Here is a 25,846-nt window from a genome sequence, read left to right on the forward strand (position 1 = left end):
TGTTAAAAATAATAATATAAAATTTAAAGTCAAAATTAGCCGACGAAGTCTAAACGGAAGTTGTAGATCGTAATTTTAGCTACGCGTGCATATAAAGAACGTCAAAAACGGAGCTCGTATGCGAAAGTTATGGATTTTAGAAGTTTTGGCACGAAAACCGAGAAATTTCGCATAGTCACACAATTGCCACGTCACCCTCGCTTAGAAAGTGACACGTGTCCTGCTGAGTCACCTGGCTGCTGAGTCATTAGGCTGCTGAGTCACCGAGGCTGCTGAGTCATGCGAGCCACGTGCCCTCTTCTGATTCGACCGAGGAGGAGGCCCAATCCGAAGCAGCCAGCTCCCCAGCCGAAGCTTCGCCCAGCTGCCGCGTGTGTCCGAGCCTCGCATAGCCTAGCTCCGAGCCTCGCAGGTGCGCCAGCAAGCCGCGGTCCACTTAGAAGCTGCCAGCGAGCCCTCGCAGGTGCGAGCCATGTGCGAGCCATGCGAGCCTTCGCCTGCGAGCCTTCTCAGCCATTGGATCAGAAGCTTCTCGGCCGTCCGATCAGAAGCTTCACCCTATAAATAGAAGGCTGCGAGCCTTCTCGGATATTTTTAAGAAATTGCCACTTTTAGCCCCTTTCTCCATATTTCTTTCATTTTAACATCCCGCAAAGCCCCGGTATCGATTGTAAAGCCCGGAATACCCCACGAAGAGCCCGAGAAGCCCGGAAAATTTATCTTTTCGGTTTCGAAGCCCGACCTTTCGCAGAGCCCGGTTTCTCAATAAAACTCCCGGTTTTATTAGAAACGATCGTTTTAGGAATCGAATTGCTGCCCGATTTTCACCAAAATAAGTGAGTGTGTAGTTACTTTCAATTTACACATAGATATGAAGTATTTACCTTGAAATACGTGTTATGTGTAAATATATTAATTGTTTGACTGAAGTGACTGTTGAATTGATGTTTTATACAAGTTTTAAACTGTATATGCTTTTTATCTACAAAATATGTTGGGTAGAACATGGGTAGATGAAATAGTGGGTATGATGAAAGGTGAGTTGGATAAAGGAGATGATCAATAATATTGATCATAAGTTAAGGGTGAGTGGTGAAAATTTGAGAGAATCACTTACCCAAATTGTTGGCCCCCGTCATTCAGCAGAGTATGGATGACAACCATGGACTATTCTAGACAGTCTATGGAACACTAGCAGGCCCGCAACCTGTAGGTGTAATGAACTATATGTTCATTTGCTGTACTCTAAAAACCCATTGACATGTATTGCAGGAGAGAACACCTGTAAATAATACTGTCGATAAATGAGAGCTATGGACTTAGCACATGTTGAATAAACTTTGGCAGCTATGGAATTAGTGCCCGTTGTATAAACCCCGGTCACGAGGTGACTTTGTGTCTATTCCTTAGGATGAATCCTTAGGAAGGAGTGATAGTTGATTCTTAGGGTAAACCCTTAAGAAATAAATAAAATAATGGTGTTTGGGGTAGTTAGGTTGATTGATTGATGTATAAACATAATAAATTTATGTATTGTGGGTTGAAAACCCTATATGCTCACCAGGCTTCCAAGCCTGACCCACTCAGTTGTTTATATTACAGGTAGAGGACCCCGAGCATAGTCGGATGATGATGATGAGTGAATTTTGGATTATAGGCCAGTAGTTACAAATAATTGTCGTAAGGCTTATAATGTCTTGTTTATGCTTTTGATCTGTATTGGAACATGACATCCCGAGGTTTTGATATAAAAAGAAATGATATATTTCTTAAAGAAAGGTTTTGACAAACTTTTATCATATTTTGTTTTGGGGACCAACTCCGCAACATCTTTTATAAAGATTTCTCTGATTTGATTTTTAAAAAGCATAAATTAAATCGGTCTTTTCTGGCCGAGAAATTTGGGGATGTCACAGGCTGAAAACAGAAAATTTTCAAGGCTAAATCAATATACACAATTTGATCAAATAATGGCATCGCGGCTTTCGACGAAGTACAATACAATACAATACCAAAAGTCGTTGTTAAACGAATTGGCTCGGTCTCGAACCAATAGAAATCTACAACTACTAACACTACGACACTACTACACTATAGTTCATACAAATAATGTTTGGGAACTTAGCTTACATACGAGTGTGCACAGACGTCTACGCACCATCTTCGGGCCCCAAAAGTGTAAAATCTTGCTCGTTGGGCCTAGCTAGCCCAATGACCTGATCTTAAGGCCCGAAGACGCATATTTTTCTACGAAGTGTTGAGTTTCACCGACTTGGCACAACGTAGAGGGACTTTCAATGGCTTGTATACCACTGGTCCCCAAGGGTCCTTTGGTATTGCTAGAAAAGTCTGCATATTTTTGCGAGGCGGGTCGGGGACCCCTCGTACGCTTATTATCCCCAACCGATTAATAGAGTCATCGAGGCCTTCGTGTCCTCTTACTCTTCGGATGTGGGACGACACATAGTCAGGACGACTGAATAATGTGATTTGTACGAACGACGCCTTCGGGATCGTTAGTATTGCTATAAACTGGGCGTTTGTGTAATGCGGGTTTGTAGTAAATAATCATGCTCAAAAATAATCCAACGTCGCCTGGGAATGATACTTCTATTTTTGTAATGGTTTCAACGCAACTTAATGGATTTCAAAGGATTAGGAAAACATCGGGTTTTCCTAGGTTTTTCAATACATATCGGATTCGAAACACATATAATTTTAATGAACAATTTTTACAAGTATAGAATCAAACAGGCATACCTATGGATCTTCACAAACATTTTCGAAAGTTTTTCATTTCAGAAAATATCGGATTTTCTGGTGGTTTTCAAACAATACAAACATTGGATTTCAAACACTACTTATGAACTCACCAACATTTCATATGTTGACGTTTTTCAAAATACTTGTATTCTCAGGGAACCAGTTAATCAAAGGAAATCATATTCAGTGACGGTTGCAGTTTATTTATGTACGAATCGAACAATTTAATTTTTGGGAATGTAATGTTTAAACAATGTATTTCATGTAAACGCTACTAGTTGTACTATATTAATGCATGGTGACGAATGTTGTTATGTTTCATATATATTCAATGTTATGGTATTCAATTGAGTCACGACAGCCCCCGGACGTTTCCGCCGTCTGGTTCGGGGGTGTGACAGGTTGGTATCAGAGCTTTATTTATAGTGAACTAGCATGTCGGGCCATACATTGATATGCAACTATAAACCAAAAAGAGGGACTAACATAACTCTGAACAAAACAAGTAAATAAAACACAATTGCTTGCATTAGGGATAAGGACCTAACGCTGAATCAAACACAATAACACTGGTATCTCGGTTAATTCGGGACTGTTCTTAGTGATACCAAGGAGTGAATGTAGCCTGATCAACTACATTCTCTCCAAAGTAAAACTAACACACGTCTTGACGAGATCGGGATAGCTAGGGAACCTAAAACTATACCCTTTATCACCAAAAAGAGAACGTTCGCTTAGTCTGTACAATAGTCATAGCATCCTAGGAATAATGTTAGCATATTTACGTACTCGCGCAGACAGCATGGCTGGTTTTCATCACCCTGGAGACCCCTACTTCCCTAATCAGGGAAACAACGGGTGGCTAGAGGAGGAGGAGCCTGAGGAAGAGCCTGAAGAGGAACCTGAGGAGGACCCCGAAGAGGAATCTGACGGGGAACCGGAGGCAGAAGTCGAGGGCGAGCCTGCCGAACCCGAAGAAGACGAAGAACATTTCGAAGAGGAGCTCGATGACAGCGAAGGGGGTGATTCGGACGCAGAGTCCGAGGTCATCGACCCCCCTTACCCGATCAGGGTGCCTGCTTACCGTGTGGGCCCCACTGGACCTACCCCTCCTTGGGGCATTGATCTTTGGAGATGGAGCAGACATCAGGGACAGCGACCCCCGTTTGGCATGTCACGTGAGTTCTTTGACTTGAGGGACGGAGGACCGGCCGACCGAGCCCTACCGGTCATGGTGAGACGATTACGGGACACCGGCGACCTTGCTCAGGGCACTGCTGATCAAGTACGCCAGTTGTGGACTAGGGTCGAGCGTGCGGAACAGGAGACGCGTGACGTCCTCCGGGAGTTTCACATGAGGCAGGTAAGGTGGGAATCTCGACTTCAGGACGCAGAACGCTTGGTGGCTCGTCTTCAGGGAGCATCCACATCTTCAGCACCACCCCCTGACGCAGCTCATCGCGGTTAGGGATAGACTTATCATAGTAGGTTATTAGGAACTATGTTATGTACTCCGGCTCTATGTTTAAGTGACTACACTACTCATGGAGCCGTTATGCTGTCGGATTAGTATCACATATGTATGCTCCTACGAGCAAATTTTCTTGTATTAAATGCGGATAATATTAATAAACTTTTGTGTGTTTTGCTATGATGTTACCAATTGTTATGTGTTGAGACGTTATGATTGTATGCTCGATGGTAGTAAAGTCTAGGTTCGCATCATACACCTAGTTAGTAGGATCGCAACCTCACAGAAACCACGTACACTCAACATCTTTCCGTTTCATGACAGAAAGATGCCTCGCCCAGCTACTCGCGGAAATCCCGAACCAACCCCGCCCGAAGTTGACTCCACTGCTTTCCAGGCAGCCGTGTCTGCTGCGGTCACAGCAGCTATGGCACAACTTCACCGAGGGAACAACGGAGGAGGTAACGGGCAAGGATCCGGAAGTTCGAACAACGGGATGAACCAAGGACCCACTAAAACGTGCACCTATAAGGATTTTGCGAACGCCAAACCCCGAACTTTCAACGGTACTGGAGGAGTGATCGTCCTAAAGCGATGGATCGAGAAGGTAGAGTCGGTATTCGAGATATGCGAGTGTCTCGAGCAGATGAAAGTGAAGTTCGCGGCCTGCACTTTTGTGGACCAAGCACTCACTTGGTGGAATGGACATGTAAAAGCCATGACACTCCCTGTCGCCAACTCTATTCCCTGGGCAGAAATGAAAGAGATGTTAATGGAGGAGTACTGCCCCCGAGGTGAAATACAGAAGATGGAGCAGGAACTATGGAATCTCACGGTGCAGAATGGGAACATCGACGCTTACATATCGATATTCAGCGAACTATCTCTGTTGTGCCCGGGTATGATTACATCAGAAGGAAAGAAGATTGAACGATTCATATGGGGACTGACATCCCCCATTCAAGGGAATGTAATAGCTGCGAACCCTGAAACTTTTGACAGTGCGAAGAGATTGGCAAAGAGGCTATATGATCATAACCACAAAAAGGGCAAGAAACCGGTAGAGACTGAGAAGAAGAAGGAGAGTGATGGTAAGAAAGGATGGAACAACAAGAGAAAGGGGCGTCAGGGCCCCGAGACCTCTAAAAAGCAGCAAACGGTGGCAGTTAACGCTGTCACTGCGCCGGTTCCAGCCACACCACATGCTCCAGCCTCAGCTGCTTCAAATGCTTCAAGACCCTATTCCGGTAATTCTCCCAAGTGCAATAAGTGCGGTTTCCATCACCATGGAGAATGTAAGGAGTTCCATTGCACCAGTTGCAACCGAAGGGGACACACTACAAGGTTCTGCAGGACATACCCTCCTCAGAACCAAAGTCAGGGAAACAACCAGAACAACAACAACCACCGCAATAACAACAACACCAATACCGGCGGCAACAACGCAGGGCCTAGCCACACCTGTTTCGGGTGCGGAAGGATGGGACATTTCCGTCGAGATTGCGCTAACAACAACAACTCAGGAAACAGAGGAGCAGGAAGGATGCTGACTATGGGCCAGAGTGATGCAGTTCAGGACCCCGCAGTTGTGACCGGTACGTTTCTCCTAAACCACACTTATGCATGCATCTTATTTGATACCGGAGCGGAGCGAAGTTTCGTAAGCGAGAAGTTTAAACATTTATTAAAACAACAACCCCAGAAGCTAAATGAAACCTATACGGTGGAAATGGCCAATGGGAAAACCGAATCCACTAGGGAGATCTACATCGGATGTACCCTAACCCTCAACCAACACGTTTTTCGAATAGACCTAATGCCGGTATCAATTAGGAGTTTCGATGTGATTATCGGCATGGACTGGTTAAGCCCCCACCATGCTGAGATTATGTGTCATGAGAAGGCCATTCGCCTTCGTCTCCCAAATCACGAAACCCTAGTAATTTACGGAGACAAACCCAGTACGAATCTTCGTCTCATCTCGTGCATCAAAGCGCAGAAACACTTGCGAAAGAACAATTTGGCATTCTTGGCTCACATAGTAGACAAGACCAAAGAAGAAACTAACATCCAAGACATTCCAGTAGCGTGTGAATTTCTGGACGTGTTTCCCGAAGATCTTCCAGGAGTACCCCCAGAGAGACAGGTTGAATTCCGAATCGATCTCGTTCCAGGAGCAACTCCTCTCGCTAAATCACCATATCGGTTGGCTCCTGCTGAAATGCAGGAATTGTCCAGCCAACTCAGTGAGCTTCTGGACAAGGGATTTATCCGACCTAGCTACTCGCCATGGGGAGCCCCGGTGCTCTTTGTCAAAAAGAAGGACGGATCTTTCAGAATGTGTATCAATTACAGGGAGTTAAATAAACTCACTGTTAAAAACCGCTACCCACTTCCGCGAATCGATGATCTATTCGACCAGCTCCAAGGAGCTAGCTATTTTTCTAAAATAGATTTACGGTCCGGATACCACCAACTCAAATTCCGAGAAGAGGATATTCCTAAAACCGCTTTCCGAACCCGCTACGGACATTATGAATTCGTTGTAATGCCCTTCGGTCTAACAAATGCACCCGCCGCATTTATGGACCTAATGAATCGAATCTATCGACCGTTCCTGGACAACTTCGTCATTGTGTTTATCGATGACATCCTCGTCTATTCTCGAAGCAAAGAGGAGCATGGCCAACATCTCCGACAAATCTTAGAGACTCTGCGAGCGGAAAAGCTTTACGCCAAACTCTCCAAGTGCGAGTTCTGGCTCCGGAGTGTGAATTTCCTAGGCCACGTAGTTAGCCAAGACGGAATTCATGTGGATCCCTCTAAGGTCAAAGCTGTGGAAGGATGGGCAACTCCGACTACGCCCACAGAAATTCGTCAGTTCTTAGGCCTAGCAGGCTACTACAGGAGGTTCATCCAAAACTTCTCTAAGATCGCCAAGCCGCTTACCTTGCTTACGCAAAAGGGCGTGCCATTCAAGTGGACTGACCGACAAGAGATTGCGTTTCGAACCTTGAAGCAAGCTCTCTGTAGCGCTCCTGTGCTATCTCTACCCGAAGGAACGGGAGATTTTGTAGTCTACTGTGACGCGTCGAATCAAGGCCTAGGTTGCGTTCTCATGCAACGTGGAAGAGTGATAGCATATGCGTCCCGCCAACTAAAGACGCACGAAGTAAATTACACGACCCATGACCTAGAATTGGGAGCCGTGGTCTTCGCTCTAAAAATTTAGAGGCACTACTTGTACGGTACAAAGTGCACCATCTTCACGGACCACAAGAGCCTCCAGCACATCTTGAATCAGAAGGAGCTGAACATGAGACAACGAAGATGGGTGGAATTGCTAAACGACTACGAATGCGAGATCAAGTACCATCCAGGCAAGGCCAACGTGGTAGCTGATGCATTAAGTCGGAAGGAGTACTCTAATCGCCGTACGAAAACGCACTCGATAACCATTCAGTCTCATCTGGCCACTCAAATTGCATCAGTCCAGGCAGAGGCTATGAAAGCGGAAAATAGAACTAGCGAGGCATTACGCGGGATGGAGAAGAACCTAGAAGTCAAGGAGAATGGGGTATACTACTTCATGAACCGTATTTGGGTCCCAAAAATCGGAGGATTTAGAGAGACCGTTATGAAGGAAGCTCACAAGACACGATACTCCATTCACCCTGGTTCGGACAAGATGTATTTGGACATTAAGCAACACTATTGGTGGCCTAACATGAAGGCGGAAATCGCAACTTATGTTGGTAAGTGCCTTACGTGCACCAAAGTGAAAGTGGAGTACCAGAAACCTTCCGGATTGTTACAGCAACCGGCCATCCCTGAGTGGAAATGGGAGGGGATTTCTATGGACTTCGTGACCAAGCTGCCCAAAACGTCGGACGGACTGGACACCATATGGGTAATAATCGACCGACTGACGAAATCTGCCCATTTCCTGCCAATCAAAGAATCCTACAAGATGGAGAGACTGACGCGTTTGTACCTACGAGAAATCGTAAGACTCCATGGAGTGCCAAAATCTATCATCTCGGATAGGGACAGTAGGTTCACATCGCACTTTTGGCAATCACTCCACAAGGCAATGGGAACTCATCTCGATATGAGCACCGCGTATCACCCACAAACAGACGGTCAAAGCGAACGAACCATTCAGACGCTTGAAGACATGCTTCGTGCTTATGTAATAGACTTTGGAAAGTCTTGGGATACCCACCTGCCGTTGATTGAGTTCTCATATAACAATAGTTACCATTCAAGCATCAAGGTGGCTCCTTTCGAAGCACTGTACGGGCGTAAATATAGATCACCGTTATGTTGAGCTGAAGTTGGTGACACCCAGCTAGCAAGAACGCATACGTCGGACAGGGAAATAACAGGACCGGAGATCATTCGCGAAACCACAGAAAAGATCGTTCAGATCAGAGCCCGATTACAAGCATCGCGTGACCGACAAAAGAGCTACGCCGATGAACGGCGAAAGCCCTTAGAATTCCAGGTCGGTGATCGGGTACTGTTGAAAGTCTCACCCTGGAAAGGGGTTATACGTTTCGGAAAACGGGGAAAGCTAAACCCACGGTACATTGGACCTTTCGAGATCGTCGCCCGAATAGGTCTGGTAGCCTACAGACTACAACTACCCGCGGAGTTAAATGGTGTACACCCCGTGTTTCATGTCTCTAATCTGAAAAAGTGCCTATCAGATGAAACCCTTGTCATTCCTCTTGACGAAATCGAAATCAATGAGAATCTCCTGTTCGTCGAAGAACCAATCGAAATCATGGACAGGGAAGTGAAGCGTACTAAGCAAAGTCGCATCCCGATCGTAAAGGTACGGTGGAACGCAAAGCGTGGGCCAGAATTCACGTGGGAACGCGAGGATCAAATGAAGCAGAAGTACCCTCACCTATTCTAGCATTCTCAAATCTAGCTTTCAAACAGAATTTCGGGACGAAATTCCCTCTAACGGGGGGATGATGTCACAACTGGAAATTTTGTGTCATGTAATCTATACATTCAAGCTAATGTGAATCAAAAACTTCAATCAAATACATCATACAAGTGCTACAAATAGTCATCAAACAATTGGAGACCCTAAAAGTCCTTGTTGAGTCCATTTTGGATTAGGACTCCCCTATTGGATCCAAATGGACCAATAAGCTTCCAATTAGACTATCATGGGCTTAGAACCCTAATTGGGCTCTAATTGGACCCACACTTATTTATTTCAATATTTTGGGCCATATTGGGCCTAGAAAGAAATGAATTAAAAGTCTTGATACATGAATAACCTAAACTAGTCCAATAAAAATAAAAAAGAATCCTACCACACTCCTTTAGACTTAAAACTCACCCTAATTAACACTAATAATGGGCTTGGGAGCAAAAAGCCCAAAAATTTCCTTTTCCTTCCATGTTTTCGGCCCACATCAAACCTAAGAGGAGGGTTTGACTTTCCCATGCCACCTCATTATTGTCCATAGGATTTCCATGCAAGATATTCCCTTTTCCCATGCAAGTATCACTTCAAAATCACCTCACTCCTTCCTCTCTCTCCCTCTCGGCCGAAACACACACACACACATTCACAAATCTCTCAAATTCTCTCTAGATCACTCAAGAACACTCCCTTCTCCCCTCTCCAAAAATCTCGAAAATTAGGAGGCATTCAAGAGGAAATCTCCACAAGATTCTTCATCTAAGGTAAGAGTTGCTTGAATCTATGAACTAAATTCTTTGTTTTACCAAAATCCTTTCCTAATCTATGCAAAAATCGTGATCTTGCACCCTAGAACCATCTCAAACTCGAGATCTACCAAGGAAGGGAGCTAAGGCCAAAAACACTTCATTTTCCTTCCATTTTCTTTGCAAAACCGAGCCCCCACACCCAAGGTGAGCTTCATACCCCCTATTTTCTGTTTTTATGAGTTTTGTGGGGGGGGGGGGGGAGAATTCAAGTGAAAGTGTAGATCTATATGTGTTTATATGCCTTGTATGATTTCCATGCTTATATGTATGCCTTTATGTGTTTTAATGTTGGATCTAGCCATAAAACTCCTCAAAACCGAGATATAACTTATGTTATATGATTTTAGCATGAAATGTATTTCTACATACAAAGTGTTTCAATAAAAATAGCTAAGTGGTTTAGTAACAATTTTCTTTAAGCTAAAAACACAAATTTTGGGCCAAAAATGTGAAAAATACAAAATTAAGGGCCCAAATTGACATTTCACGAATTCTGATGGATGAAGTGTGTCAAAACAGTTTCCATAAAACAATTTCTGGATTTATACTCAATTAGAGGATCAAAAACATAAATTTCAAGCTTAATGGGCTAAAAATGAAAATTTCGGCCCAATGAGGCCCATTATGCGAATTTTTCTGTTTTGGAGGGCCAAAACTGTGATTTTCTGTAAAACAGTGGACCATAAGTGATCCAAGTCCTTTTCAAAGGTTTAAAATGCTTTTCAAATTTAAAAAGGACCAAAGTTGCAAAAGTTTCACAATTTGGGCCAAAATTGTCAAAATTGCGAAAAAGAAGGGTTAAAACCGAGAAAACTACATTTTCAGGGACTTAAACTGTTTTCTATGAAATATATGCTGAAAAATATTAATTTCAATAAATTTTGGTGTTAAAATGTCAAGAAAATTACTTTAAGGACCAAACCGGGAAGTATTTAATAAAAGGGTTGAAAATGTAAACTTTACAAACCATGAGGGGCTGAAAACAGAAAATTTTCAAGGCTAATTCAATATACACAATTTGATCAAATAATGGCATCGCGGCTTTCGACGAAGTACAATACAATACAATACCAAAAGTCGTTGTTAAACGAATTGGCTCGGTCTCGAACCAATAGAAATCTACAACTACTAACACTACGACACTACTACACTATAGTTCATACAAATAATGTTTGGGAACTTAGCTTACATACGAGTGTGCACAGACGTCTACGCACCATCTTCGGGCCCCAAAAGTGTAAAATCTTGCTCGTTGGGCCTAGCTAGCCCAATGACCTGATCTTAAGGCCCGAAGACGCATATTTTTCTACGAAGTGTTGAGTTTCACCGACTTGGCACAACGTAGAGGGACTTTCAATGGCTTGTATACCACTGGTCCCCAAGGGTCCTTTGGTATTGCTAGAAAAGTCTGCATATTTTTGCGAGGCGGGTCGGGGACCCCTCGTACGCTTATTATCCCCAACCGATTAATAGAGTCATCGAGGCCTTCGTGTCCTCTTACTCTTCGGATGTGGGACGACACATAGTCAGGACGACTAGATAATGTGATTTGTACGAACGACGCCTTCGGGATCGTTAGTATTGCTATAAACTGGGCGTTTGTGTAATGCGGGTTTGTAGTAAATAATCATGCTCAAAAATAATCCAACGTCGCCTGGGAATGATACTTCTATTTTTGTAATGGTTTCAACGCAACTTAATGGATTTCAAAGGATTAGGAAAACATCGGGTTTTCCTAGGTTTTTCAATACATATCGGATTCGAAACGCATATAATTTTAATGAACAATTTTTACAAGTATAGAATCAAACAGGCATACCTATGGATCTTCACAAACATTTTCGAAAGTTTTTCATTTCAGAAAATATCGGATTTTCTGGTGGTTTTCAAACAATACAAACATTGGATTTCAAACACTACTTATGAACTCACCAACATTTCATATGTTGACGTTTTTCAAAATACTTGTATTCTCAGGGAACCATTGAATCAAAGGAAATCATATTCAGTGACGGTTGCAGTTTATTTATGTACGAATCGAACAATTTAATTTTTGGGAATGTAATGTTTAAACAATGTATTTCATGTAAACGCTACTGGTTGTACTATATTAATGCACGGTGACGAATGTTGTTATGTTTCATATATATTCAATGTTATGGTATTCAATTGAGTCACGACAGCCCCCGGACGTTTCCGCCGTCTGGTTCGGGGGTGTGACAATATGTCTTGGATATTGGATCGATTGCATATGCTATAATATTCACTTATTCAGATTTATTCCAAATTCCTAGGGCATTAAGAGGGAAAAAGGACTAGAGCAAGATGTGATTGAGTTGTTAAGCAATTGTCAAAGAACAATCTAAGGTTTACTAAACGATTGGTTGCTTATGGACAGTTGGAAGTATAAATTTGGAACAACCATTTTGACATGTTCTGAGTGGAGGTGACTCTTGTTTGGAATTGGTAGTCATATGGGAATATGGAAATGTTTTGCATAGTGAGAGATGGTTATTAAAATCTACATGTGAGTTAGAAACCTTAATGCAAGGAAGATGTTCAAGGAGTAACCTTGAATTTGATACTTCATTACCATGAAACTGTTTTAAGTAACAAAGTTTCAATGGAGCATTTTGTTACATCGTTGGCTAAGTCTCGGTGACTTTGATGTACGTCATTACAAAAGGAATATTACATGTAAGGTTAGACTCTAACACATTTAGTAGTGACAAGAATTCGAAATTCTTACACTTATAATAAGGATTTGGAATTATGAAATGAACATCATTGGAATTATGTCCAATTGATCTGTTTCACAAAGGATAGACCATAGAAAAACATAGTATGTGTGTTTGAAACATGGCATGACTTATGTTTGATTCAAGTATTAAGTTGATTAACCAAAACATTATACAATTAATAAAGTCTAATTGTTATGGTGATTAAATAATAAGTGTTTTATTTATATTCGATAGTTTTAAGACCATAGTTAATTAGGTTATTATTGTGTTTCACTTCACAAGTTTTACTTCCCAAATAATTGGATTATTCGAAACTCCATAGTCGCTCGTAGTTCAGAGTTTTAGACATAGCAATGGCTTTGCTCTAATGTTCATGAGCACTTGAAAATGGGGATTTTAAGTATTGGATAAACCCATGCTCAAAGAATTACTTCATGGGTTTTATCACGAGTAATTTTGAGACGATAATATTTTATATTCTTGAAACGGAGACATATAAGTTGTTGTTTACGAGTCAGTTGTGCATTGATAATATGTAAACACATCAGTAATTTGATGTTATAAAATGTATTGTTGTGCGTGATTTGATGAGTGAAGAGTGCAAGCATAAGTCAAATTTTATCCGTTCCTTTTGCCCTAAACGGGGAAAAGCAACATTTGTGGGCCCCTCAGTGATTTGATGATGACATCTAAAGCGCTTGGCCAAGCCTAGACTGAATTGGTGTGTTCAATTAGGAGTCTGATATCAATCGTCATAAATCAGAAATCGGGAAATAGGCCATGAAAAGAGAGAATGATTATAATCCATGTCTCATGTTCATACGATATCTTGTAGAACGGAGGAATATTTGATACCTTATCTAAGGACACGTCATTCACTAGGTCAAAGTTCGACAACGGCTTTTGAGAGCTAAGATTGCAAGTCAAATTTTGAGGTCGTACTTGCAATCATAGTTATTAGACTTATCCAAGTGGGAGACTATTGGATTAAGTGTCTAAGCCCATAACTATAATTGGTATGTGCTTGATTTGATAGTAGCATGGTCCTTTTTTGGTTGCCTTCACTCTAGCAACTTGACAGGATGACTTTTGGAGAGAGAGGTTGAATTTATTATTTTGAATAATAAATTGATTTATTAATGTATTATGAAAATAATATATTAATTAGAAATCATGTTATTTAATTAGTATTTAATCAGAAATTAATTTGGAATTAATTTTTGGGATTAAAAGAACTGATTAAAGGAACAGGTGGTGTTTTGCAAATCATTGATAGTTATGAAACTGGGCTATTGGACTCCTTAGATGGGAGTGGACGAAAACTATTGGGAGGCCCTATAGGTTTCATCCAAAGCCTCTATATGAGGAGTCCATGGGTTGTTTAAGCCTTAAGCAGGAAATTAGGGTTTACTCCAGAAAACCATACAAACCAACAACTATATAAAGACCCCAAACCCTAAGGATTACGTAACATGCTTGCATTTGAGAACCCTAGCTGAAATTCTAAAGTATTCCCTTCTCTCTCCTCTCATCCTCTTGCTAGTGGTGTTTGTAAGCCATTAGAGGTGTCATATTTGAGGCACTAAGCTTTCAAGAGTCAAGATCTATAAGGTGTTCTTGTCATTGCTACATAACAAGTGAGATAAACTTTTAAACCCTATATATATATATATATATATATATATATATATATATATATATATATATATACATGCGCTAGATCTAGGGTTTTGCTTTGGTATTTAATTTATGTGTTCAACTAGTAAAAAACTTTGATCCAAAGTAATTAGGGTTGAATGAACACATAGGTTGTAGTTATGATCAAAACCCATCAGTATCACCATCACCACACACCACTACCTCCAACTACCACCTGCCACCACCACCCCCACAACCACAACCCACCTATCACCACCACCAATCACCATCACCCACCTGTACCACCTATCACTACCACCCCATCGACCACATACCACCATCAGTATACTAACCACCACTTACCTCCACCATCCACATCCACCACCCATCACTACTACCTGTCACCACCATCCCCACTCGTACCATTATTACCCACCCATCACCACCACCACTAACCATAACTATTACTCGCCTCCATCACCTGTCACCTCCCACCCTTTACCACCACCCGCCACCACAACCTATAATCACCACCAACCACCACACCCCACCACTACCCATCATCACCACCAGCCACCACCACAATCATTCTCACTACCACCCACTAACATCATCACCACCTACTGCCTACCATCATCACGACCCACCATCCACCACCACCAACATTACCACATGCAACCACCACCCATCACTACCATCCTACATTACCCACCCATCAATACTACAACCACTGACCTATCCACCACCTTTAACCCCCCACAACCCTTTACCACCGCCACCACCCATCACCTACAACCACCATAGACAAATTATCACCCACAAACCCAATCAACCACAACCACGACCACCACCTGTCACCACCACCCCCACCACACTCATCCACATTCACTACCATCCATTTCCACCATACCACTACCACCTACTATCTGTAACTAAATGTAATTGAATGCATATAATCACATAAATTATGTTTGATTATAAGTATTTAGTCATATAAATTACAATTGATTAAATACATATAATCATATATGATTATATATATTTAATCACATATGATTTATATAGACAAGATTCAATTTCATGTTTTCCATTCAATAATTTTTCTTATGTATTTAATCTGTGACAACCCGAAATTTCCATTTGTACGAACACCATCTATTCAATAGAAGCTAGTTCAATTTCAGTGATTTTCATACTTTTCCGAACAAGTCTATGTACATTAGGGTTTATGTTTAAGGAGATATCAGGAGAGTGGATGCTCCTGGTTTTGTGAAATTTGGGCATTTCAAGTTTCATAATGTTACAGTCCAATATCAGGAATAAAAATATTTTCTGCCAAAATATTCCAGGACTATAAATAGTTTTCTGAATTAAATTAATTCATTATTCACAATTCCAAATAGAGAAAAGCCATATTCTCTCTGACGGATCTTCGGGTTTTCATCCCATATTGTGAGTCTACTTTACTAAATGTGTTTCAATACTTGTTAGATGCTTTATAACATCAATATCATGTTTAGATTAGAAGATCCGGGAGTTTACCGCCCAAGAACGTTTTTGGGGAGTAAACTCCAAAACGGAGCCTAAAGGCTTCCTAGACCCATCCCCATGTTAGGAAACTTAATAAGGACCTTGTGTATGATCTTTATAGACTTGAAAGCATCCAAAATCATCAAGTAATTGGAGTTTACGGCCAAGAACTTCTCTTGGGCCGTAAACCCCTTTTCAAGGGCATTTAGTGCCCTAAACCACCCCTAATGCTTAAGGACTTAAACCCTCAAATGCTTGTGCCTATTTTAGACTTCAAAACCCTTCAAAATCATAAGTTTATAGGAGTTTACGGCCAAGAACCTCTCTTGGGCCGTAAACCCCTTTTTCTAGGGTAAAAAGCATTCCAAACATCCCTTAGGCCTTAAGACAATTACCTTTGAGCACCTAGGACTTGAATGGGGAGTAAAGGACATCAAGAACACCCCTTAAAGGGAGTTTATGGCCAAGGAACACCTTATGGGCCGTAAACTCCAAGAGAAGGCACAAATGTGTGCCTCTTGTCCCCATTAGCCTTAGATAAAATCATGGAAGCCATCCTTGATGTGTAAGTGCCTCAAATCAATTAAAATCCATCACCCCATAGGAGTTTACGGCCGTAAACTCTAGGGTAAATGGACTTTAGGCCGTAAACTCCCCTATGGAGCATTCTAGGGCCTTAAGCTACTTCATGTATTATTCCAACAAAGTTAGGAGTGTACTAGGATCAAGATAACACTTTAAAACACCCAAAACCACCATGTGAGGAGTTCACGGCCATAAACCCATGAGTTTATGGCCGTAAACTCAAAAGTGTGGGGTTTGTTGGGTGGTGAACTCTTATGCAAGGCCATTTGATGTTTCAAACCCTTTTGCCTTGTCCCGTAGCAACTTAGATGCAACCATTAGGACCTTAAACACTTATAAAAAGTGTTTTCATGTTCCTAAGTGTATTAACTTATTTATTAAGTTATTATTTGGCTAATTAGTTATATATATGCTTGTTATATGATAACTAGGCTCGTGCGTGTAAACAAGTCTCCGTTTGCCACCTAGCACGGTATCCGACACTGCGACTCGTACAGCTCACCACAAGTGAGTTTATACCCCTTGAATCAACCTTTGAAATGATTTTAAATGTTTAAATACTTTATGGGGGGGAATACAAGTCAAATACTTATAGTTATTGCTTCAATCACATGTGATTGCATTTAATCACATGTGATTAATAACTAGGAAAACAACGATTTTTACCACTGTTCAAACTGTTTATCAAACTGCTTTACTATGAAATGTTTTACAAACTCTTTTACTACCCAAATTTATTTACAGACTGTGATTCAAACAAATGCTTCTTATACTTAAACTGTTTGATCAACTTATTCCTTCAAATTGTTTTATAGATCGACATTAAGTCGATCTTCTCTTGAAATTATGTTTATGCTTCAAATGTCTTTTCAAAACTTATTTATGCTTTTATATATTCAATTGCATGCCCATATATGTATAGATATATAAATAATGTTTAAAGGTCTTAGGAAGGCCATCCGCCCTATTTCCTTTTTCTCGATTTGGATGTGGTCTGGTGGGATTTCGAGTGACCATCCGAAGGTCGTTTCCATATTACTTATATATCATATATATACATGTATAGACATAAAAGTACTTCCATATTCATACTTATCAGTACATCAATAGTTAGTTACCATCGGGGTAACACAAGTACATATACAGCTATACTAGAAACAAGTACATATACAACTATACTAGAAACAAGTACATATACAGCCATACTAGAAACAAGTACATATACAGCTATACCAGAACCATGTACATATATAGTTATACTAGAAACATGAACATACACAACTATACTAGAAACATGTACATATACATCTATACTAGAAACAGGACATATACAACTATACTAGAACGAGAAACAATACATATACATGAATACGTTAACAATTGTGATCCACTGTGTCGGAGCATGCCTTAAATGTCATGGCCCGAGTTGTAGCCAGAATTCTCTTGGAGGGAGAGCGTGAGTTTGCGTATAGATCTATACTGGATTGACTATCCTACACCTTGTTGCTAGCTACAGCCGGACCTGCAGGTCTGCGGGTGCCAAACGTCATTTCTTTTTATTACGACCATTCATTATGTCGTTGTTACCAGTCGATAGCATGGTGCAATTTATCACATTATACCTTAATATAAATCCGGTTTAAGGTAGTAGTAATTAGTACAGCAGTAGTTCTTTATATACAAAACTACAGTACTACAATGATTTACCCATTACATATTTTAGTGATAACCTCACTTAAGCATTAATGTACATACTATATTTTATTAAATGATAGTTACACTTGGGAAATCACATACTTTTACAACAAACGAGTATACAAAACAATTAAGCCTTGGTAGAAGGTTACTTTAATAGAAAATATAGGATTTTCTGAGAGATTCAAACTTTTACAAACACTTTCAAACACTTACTTACATTTTTACAAACTTATACATTGAGATAGGTTCAAACGTTTTGACAACAAACATTGACACTAAAATACTTATGAACTCACCAGCTTAATGCTGATAAACTCTTTCAAAATAACTTGTATTCTCAGGTCATCAGTAGACAGGTACCGAGGCCAGCTTTTGAGAAGATGGAGTGCATTCAAGACTCATCTCATATTATTTTGTTTTACATTATTTTGGTGTCTATAACTGTACAGAACACACTTGTATTAAAATTATATATTTAATGCAATGGATGATGTTGTTTGCTTATTTACATTTACGGTGTTGTGATACTATACATGACGTCCTCCGCCCCAGAACGTTTCCGCCGTTCTTGGTTTTGGGGTGTGACATAATCAAATTTGTTTATATAATATTTAATTGCATATGATTAATGTGGAAAAATATTTGTTTTTTGGGTTTTTGATTCACTAGTTTTTCTCATGTATTTAATCACATATGATTTAGATTGACAAGATTATTTTTGTTCTTATAAATCATATGTGATTAGATACATATAATCAAATGTGATTTGATGTATTTAATAACATATGATTAAATTTGATAAATAACAATTATTAAATCGATAACGCAATAATGAATTTTATCCACATAAATCATATGTGACTGAACAAATATAATCACATGTGAATTTATGTATTTAACAATTATTCAATAGTTGTTATTGTCTATATAATCACATGTGATTATATGTATCTAATCACATGTGATTTATATGGACAAGATTCAATTTTGTCAATATAAATCATATGTTATTAGGTACATATAATCACATGCGATTATGTGTATTTAATCACAAACGATTAAAGTTGACAAAGAATAATTATTGAATCGAGAACGTGATAATGAATCTTTTCCACATAAATCGTATGTGACTGGATACATATAAGACAAAATTGCAAATTTGGTCCCTGTGGTATGTCCAAACTAGCATGTTTGGTCCAAAATGGGTTTGGCTTGCAAAGATGGTCCAATAGTTTCTATTTGTTGCGAGTTTAGTCCAATGGCTTAACAGCCGTTACCAAGCTCCCATTAATTTACCCATGACCCTCTCACTTAAGGGTATTTTAGTCCATTCATCTAGCCCCTTTATTATTTTATTATTATTTAGTCCATAAAGAGACTACAACGTCTCTATTCTCGTCTCCAGCAACAAGCCCTAACTGTCACTCCCTCTCTGATTTCATCTTCTCCATTGATCACCCCCCTGTGATTTCATCTTCTCCATCGACAATGGTGATGTGCGTCTGTAGAAAGTGGGCGATAGTTCGGAAATCATGGACAGATAACAACCCAGGGCGCCGATTTTGGGGATGTCGTGACCCGGTAAGTGTGTTAAACTTTATTTTGAAGACTACTCCCTGATGATCTAATGTTTCTTTCTTCTTTTTTTCAAGAATGCATCATGTGGGTTTATTGGGTGGTATGATGAACCCATGTGTGCTCGTTCCAAAGTTATAATACCAGGGCTGCTTAGGACAATCAATAAGCTACGAAAAGCAATGGATGATATAAAAGAACAAGCAAGCAAGCATGAAAAAGCAATGGAGAAGATCAAAGAACAAGCAACTATGTTGAAGTATTACCTAGTCTATAGTTGGATTTTTTTTGTTGTTGTGTTGATGTTCTTGTTGTAAGTCCACAAGTTGATTGTGGTTATCTTTTGTAATAGGATAGGGGTATATGTGTCTGGTTTAAGTTTTTTTTTGCTAATGTGGAACATTGTAATGCAAAGTAATGGTTAATGAAAATTTGGTATCTATTGACCAATTATGGATTTGTTCTATTGTTCATACATAACCTTCTAAAGATAACATATAATGCATCCATATGTAGTTAACACAAAAGCATACTAAAGACATAATACCTATTACCATCTTCAAACTACATGTCATAAGTTAATTGAAAACAAAGTTATTGCAACAAACGACATCCTGCATCTAGGAATCAAACCAAAGTTGTTCAATACAGTCAACCAAAAGATAAAACCAACATAGACCATCAAGTCCCTCCCTGACCTTTGCATGTCCTGGAGTTGTGCCCTTTGTTTCCACACTTACTACAAGTCACACTAACAAACTTTCTTGTTAGTTTCCCACCACCATGTGGACCATGACCATGAATCTCACTGGGACCAACATCTGACCTTTGACTCTGACTTTGACTCTTGCTTTGACTTTTCTCCTCCATGGATTGCCTTCTCTTCCTCTTGGGTCTCCCAGGTTGATTACGGTGTGGGGGAGGTGTGATCTGCATTGGACACTCACTTCTAGGCCACATTTGCCCGACCTTTAATTGGTTCCACCTTGTACCCATATGCAGTTTTCCAAGTTTGTAGCCAGTACACCTTGTGGACATAAGTATGGAGCTCTTGTACACACTCACCATGATCTGCTTTGTTATACAACACAGAAATCACATGTCTGCAAGGGATACCTGTTAATTCCCATTTCCTGCAGCTGCATACCCTTTCATGCATATCAACAACATGTTGATCATTCCATGGGCCTTTGACTTGGTATTTTTCATCACCACACAATTCTGCAATGTACTGAGTAGCAACTGCTTCATTCTTCTCCATGATCTTTGTTGCTGTTGGGGTAAGTGGGCCTAAACACTTTTGTTGCACCCTGAGGACATTGCATATCCTCTTCATCATATATTCCCTAATAAACTCCAAGCAGCTAATAATTGGTTTGTCTCTCCCATCAACTAGCTTGCCATTAAACACCTCACAAAGGTTGTTTAACAGCATGCCTGTGGTTGCTCTCCCTGTATAGAAAAGGGTAAAAGTGTCATAATGTTATGTGAAGGGTAAAATGGTAAAAGGGTAAAAGTGTCATAATGTTATGTGAAGGGTAAAAGGGTCATAATGTTATGTGAAGGGTAAAATGGTAAAAGGGTAAAAGTGTCATAATGTTATGTGAAGGGTAAAATGGTAAAAGGGTAAAAGGGTCATAATAGCTTACCTGTGAAATGGCTTTTTGCCCAATGTTGTGGTGGTATTAACTTCAACCATTCATATGCTGATTTGTCAAATAAACTGAATTGGTGCATGAAATGGTTAAACTCTGGCACTGTTGTAGCTGTGGCACAATCCCAAAGGTGATCTTTATATTCCTTAGTTCTCCATTGTTTCTTCATGTTCTCATGTATATGTCTGAGACAGAACCTATGCTCAACACATGGGAACAGTTGACTAACTGCTTGTAGCAAACCCTGGCAACAAATTACACATGATTAACAAAATAAACATTAAAAAAAATAAATAAACAACCATTACCTTTTGTCTGTCACTAGCAAAAGTGAAATTAGACATAGCATGTAGATCCAAGTCATCACCAAGACATTCAAGGAACCACTTCCAAGATTCAAGAAATAGGTGAGTAGTCTTGTTTCACCATGCTCTGTGTATACCTTCATCACTTTGTGCTCACTGACATATTGAGAAAAGTTTGCAACATCTTGATCATTTCCTAAAGGGCGAAGACCAAAGTGGAAGTCTCCACCAGGCACAAGAAAATGGTAGTATATAACAGGAGGAACCCCATATCTAAAACCCTTCATGATTGCATCGAGCTCATGAACTAAAAACTCATCTATGTCTACCATGTCAACATAGTTTACAGTTCCATCAATGTAACGAACATCAGGGTACTTGGTGAACTCACCTCCATGGTACAACTTAATGGTAAACAATGTTGGGTGTCCATCTTCAAAACAAGAAAAAAAAACACCTCAGTTGGACTTACTTAAAAAAAATCAAGAAATCAAAAGATGAAAAAGGCCAAATTACGTACTATAAACAACCTTGGGGTTGAAGGGTGTGTTTAACAACCTTACGTTCCACATTGTTATGTTCATCCACCGATAATCTCTACAAATCGCAGCTTAACTAACATAACTGATTTTGTGTCTAGGGCTTTTATTGATCTTGGTAAAGAACGACGGTCTACTTTATTGAGGAGGAGACGAACTGCTTTTATTGAGCTTTAGCGGGAACGGTTACAGGGATTAATGGACTAAAATACCCTTAAGTGAGAAGGGCATGGGTAAATTAACGGGAGCTTGGTAACGGCTGTTAAGCCATTGGACTAAACTCGCAACAAATAGAAACTATTGGACCATCTTTGCAAGCCAAACCCATTTTGGACCAAACATGCTAGTTTGGACATACCACAGGGACCAAATTTGCAATTTTGTCTACATATAATCACATGCGATTATATATATTTAGTCACATATGATTTATGTGGACAATATTTATTTTCACAGTTTCGATTCAATAACTGGTCTTGTGAATTTAATCAAATGTGATTATATGTATTTAATCACATATGATTTATATGGAAAATATTTGTTTTTGCATCCTTGATTAAATAGTTGTTCTCTTGTATATAATAACATGAGATTATATGCATCTAATCACATATGATTTATATGGACAAGATTCATTTTTTTCAAATAAAATCATATGTGATTACATATATTTAATCATATGTTATTAAATATATTTAAGCACAGATGTTTAAAGTAAATAAATAATAATTATATAATTGAGAAAGCGAATATGAATATTATCCACATAAATCATATGTGATTGAATACATATAATCATATGTGATTATATGTATTTAGTCACATATGATTTATATGAGTATATTTATTTTCGTGGTTTTGATTTAGTAATTGGTCTCATGTACTTAATCACATGTGATTATACATAATTAATCACATATGATTTGTGAGCACAAGATTCATTTTGCTTTCTTGATTCAGTAGTTATTCTTGTTCATATAATTAATGTGATTATATGTATTTAATCACATATGATTTATTTATTTAATTAGATGTGATTTGAATGCATAATCACATGTGATTAAATACACATATACATCTATGATTAAACACACATGTGATTATATATATTTAATCATATGTGATTTTAATGTTCTCGTTTGAATAGTAATTAAACATATGGAGTGCTTCCAATAACACAAAGTAGAATATAATTAATAAAATTATTTAGAAAAGACAAAAGAAATCGACATCTATAGAAATTAAATCTTTCAAAAGCATTTAATTGAAGAAATAAACACACTATCCCCTTTTGTGACAAAAAATTTGATCTAGAAATCCATAACAATCGATGACACATATTACACACTTTTAAGTTATAATTGTCGGAAGACATACACTAAAATTAGAGAGGCCGAAACAAAGCTAAATATCATTTTTCTAGTATATATATATATATATATATATATATATATATATATATATATATATATATATATATATATATATATATATATATATATATATATATATATATAGGTAAAAGTTCAAATGAGAACCCTTAAAAGTTAAGCACCATGAGAATCATTTTAATCTGTTTAAAATAAACGCACGATGGCGTTATTGTAAATATAGAAAAATTACTAGCCAATTTCCATAAGCCCTTCTGTGAACATATGTCCCAACCCTCATCTTCCCTTTTAATTTGTATAAAATAAACACACGGTGGCATTATCCTCTTCAGCTTTCTAGAAAATCCCAACCCTCATCTTCCCCCATTGCTTTTTTCTACCACAGGTCAAAATCCTCCACCAATATCCTTCTCCAGCAATCGCAACCTCCACTTCTGTCGCTTATCTTCTTCATCGCCATATCTCTCCTCTAACATCTCGGATCTAAATCGAAGTTTAAAGTGAGGTTTATTAGCTAGCAGGAATAAATTTTAGTTCTGGACAAAATCAACCACCACCGCCCCTTCTCCACCAGTCGCAAACTCCTCTGCCACCGCTCCTCTTCTTCACCACGATCATCCTCCTCCAACAACTTGAATCTAATCTAAAGAATAAGGTAATCGATCAAACTCTATGATTTAGAGATTTTAGACATCAATTGTTTTTTTTAAATAAAAACTCTTTAACTGTGATTGATAGATTTTAAACATCATTTGTTTATTATATAAAAGCTTTCGATCCAATTTTTAGATAATTGTCATGTGCTGTAATGCAATGTATGACAATGAATAAAATAAGAAATGGTACAAGTTTCTTCTTTCTAGATCATGATCAGAAGTGGTGTTTAATTTGGAGTAATAATTTATTATCAAGTTAATAACTCTTGATTTTACACATCCTTGTAGATTGTATAAATACCTAATTTTATATTAGTAGGAATACAAGGTCTATAGTTTGGTTTACACAGTTATGATTATTTTAGTTTTAATGGAATTAATGTAAGTATGCTTCCCTGTGCTTGTTTATTTAACGAGAGAGTGACCCTAGTTTTTAATAGTATTTAATATACATACTTCATTAATCGATATTTTCTTCGAAGAAGATGAATCATGTAATTAAAACAGAGGTTGTTGCGAAACTGTAAATTTTATACTAATTTGTGAAATTTATGTATTAAATTGTGAATTGATTGTATTAAGTTGTGAATTGACTATATTAAGTTATTAATTAACTGTATTAAGTGGTGGGTTTTTATATTAAACTATATATTTATTATATTAAGTTGTAAATTTGATGTATTAAACTATAAATTGATTGTATTAAGCTTTGAATTGATTGTATTAAGCTATAAATTAATTGTATTAAGTTGTGATTTTTTATGAACTTAATTCAAGATAAAAGAAACATTATACACATATATGATTTTCTCTAATTTTGAATGAAAGATTTAAATTTTAAACTAGGACTACGTTGAAATATTAAAGTAAGTTGTGAATTACTAGCTAAAATGATGAATTAAATTGTGAATTCTAAATTTTTTTTATCCAAATCTGAATTTTTAGGGAAGGATGTTGGCGGTGTTGGCACCGATGGATGATGATCGAGATGGTTGATGGCAACGTATGGTAGTTGGCGGTGTTGATGCTAGTGGTGGTGGTAGAGTAAGGATATGTTATATTTCTCATTCATCTTCATCTTCTTCGTTGATCTTAGATAAGTTATCCTCTTTTATGATTGTGCATATATTTTTTTTAATGTTTTCCTCTAAAATATGCTATAATATATGAAGAAAGAAGCATTATACACATATATGATTTTTTGAATAAATTATATAAAATTTAAACTGTGAATATCGTGTAAATTAAACTTTAAAAGAAGCACTAGGCTCCATATCTAAAGGTATAAATGTAAGCTTTAAGTTAAGAATATGCCATTTCCGTTTATTAAATTGTTAATTAATATATTAAGTTGTAAATTTTACATCTTAAACGGTAATTGACTATAATAAGCTGTGAATTGACTGTATTTTGCTGTGAATTTTTTTATTAATTTTTTATTAAAACATGAATGCTTTATGTATAAATTTTTATATAAATATTCTTGTGAATATATTTATTTTTGTGTTGTATCCTTATGTAAGAATTCTTTAGTTGTTATAA

At 38.4% G+C, this 25,846-nt stretch overlaps 1 protein-coding gene across 1 annotated transcript; it reads right to left on the reverse strand.

Annotated features, from left to right (window-relative positions):
* Nucleotides 1-20,377: 20,377 nt before the first annotated feature.
* On the reverse strand, nucleotides 20,378-21,652 carry LOC145051277 (uncharacterized). The gene is made up of 2 exons (XM_078999346.1): nucleotides 21,408-21,652; nucleotides 20,378-21,210 (listed from the first exon to the last, which is right to left on the reverse strand). The coding sequence occupies exons 1-2, from the start codon at nucleotides 21,580-21,582 to the stop codon at nucleotides 20,708-20,710; spliced, it is 678 nt and encodes a 225-aa protein (XP_078855472.1). The 5' UTR covers nucleotides 21,583-21,652; the 3' UTR covers nucleotides 20,378-20,707.
* Nucleotides 21,653-25,846: the final 4,194 nt, after the last annotated feature.

Source organism: Lactuca serriola, chromosome 5, assembly GCF_051521515.1.
Source record: "Lactuca serriola cultivar US96UC23 chromosome 5, Lser_US96UC23_V15, whole genome shotgun sequence".
NCBI lineage: Eukaryota > Viridiplantae > Streptophyta > Magnoliopsida > Asterales > Asteraceae > Lactuca > Lactuca serriola.

Bases quoted from the DNA above. Each gene is read 5' to 3' on its own strand.
- LOC145051277 (XM_078999346.1), bottom strand. From the start codon at position 21,582: ATGAAGAAACAATGGAGAACTAAGGAATATAAAGATCACCTTTGGGAT. The intron at 21,211-21,407 runs GTAAGCTATTAT...TTTTCTATACAG, and splicing joins GGCAAAAAGCCATTTCACAG to GGAGAGCAACCACAGGCATG.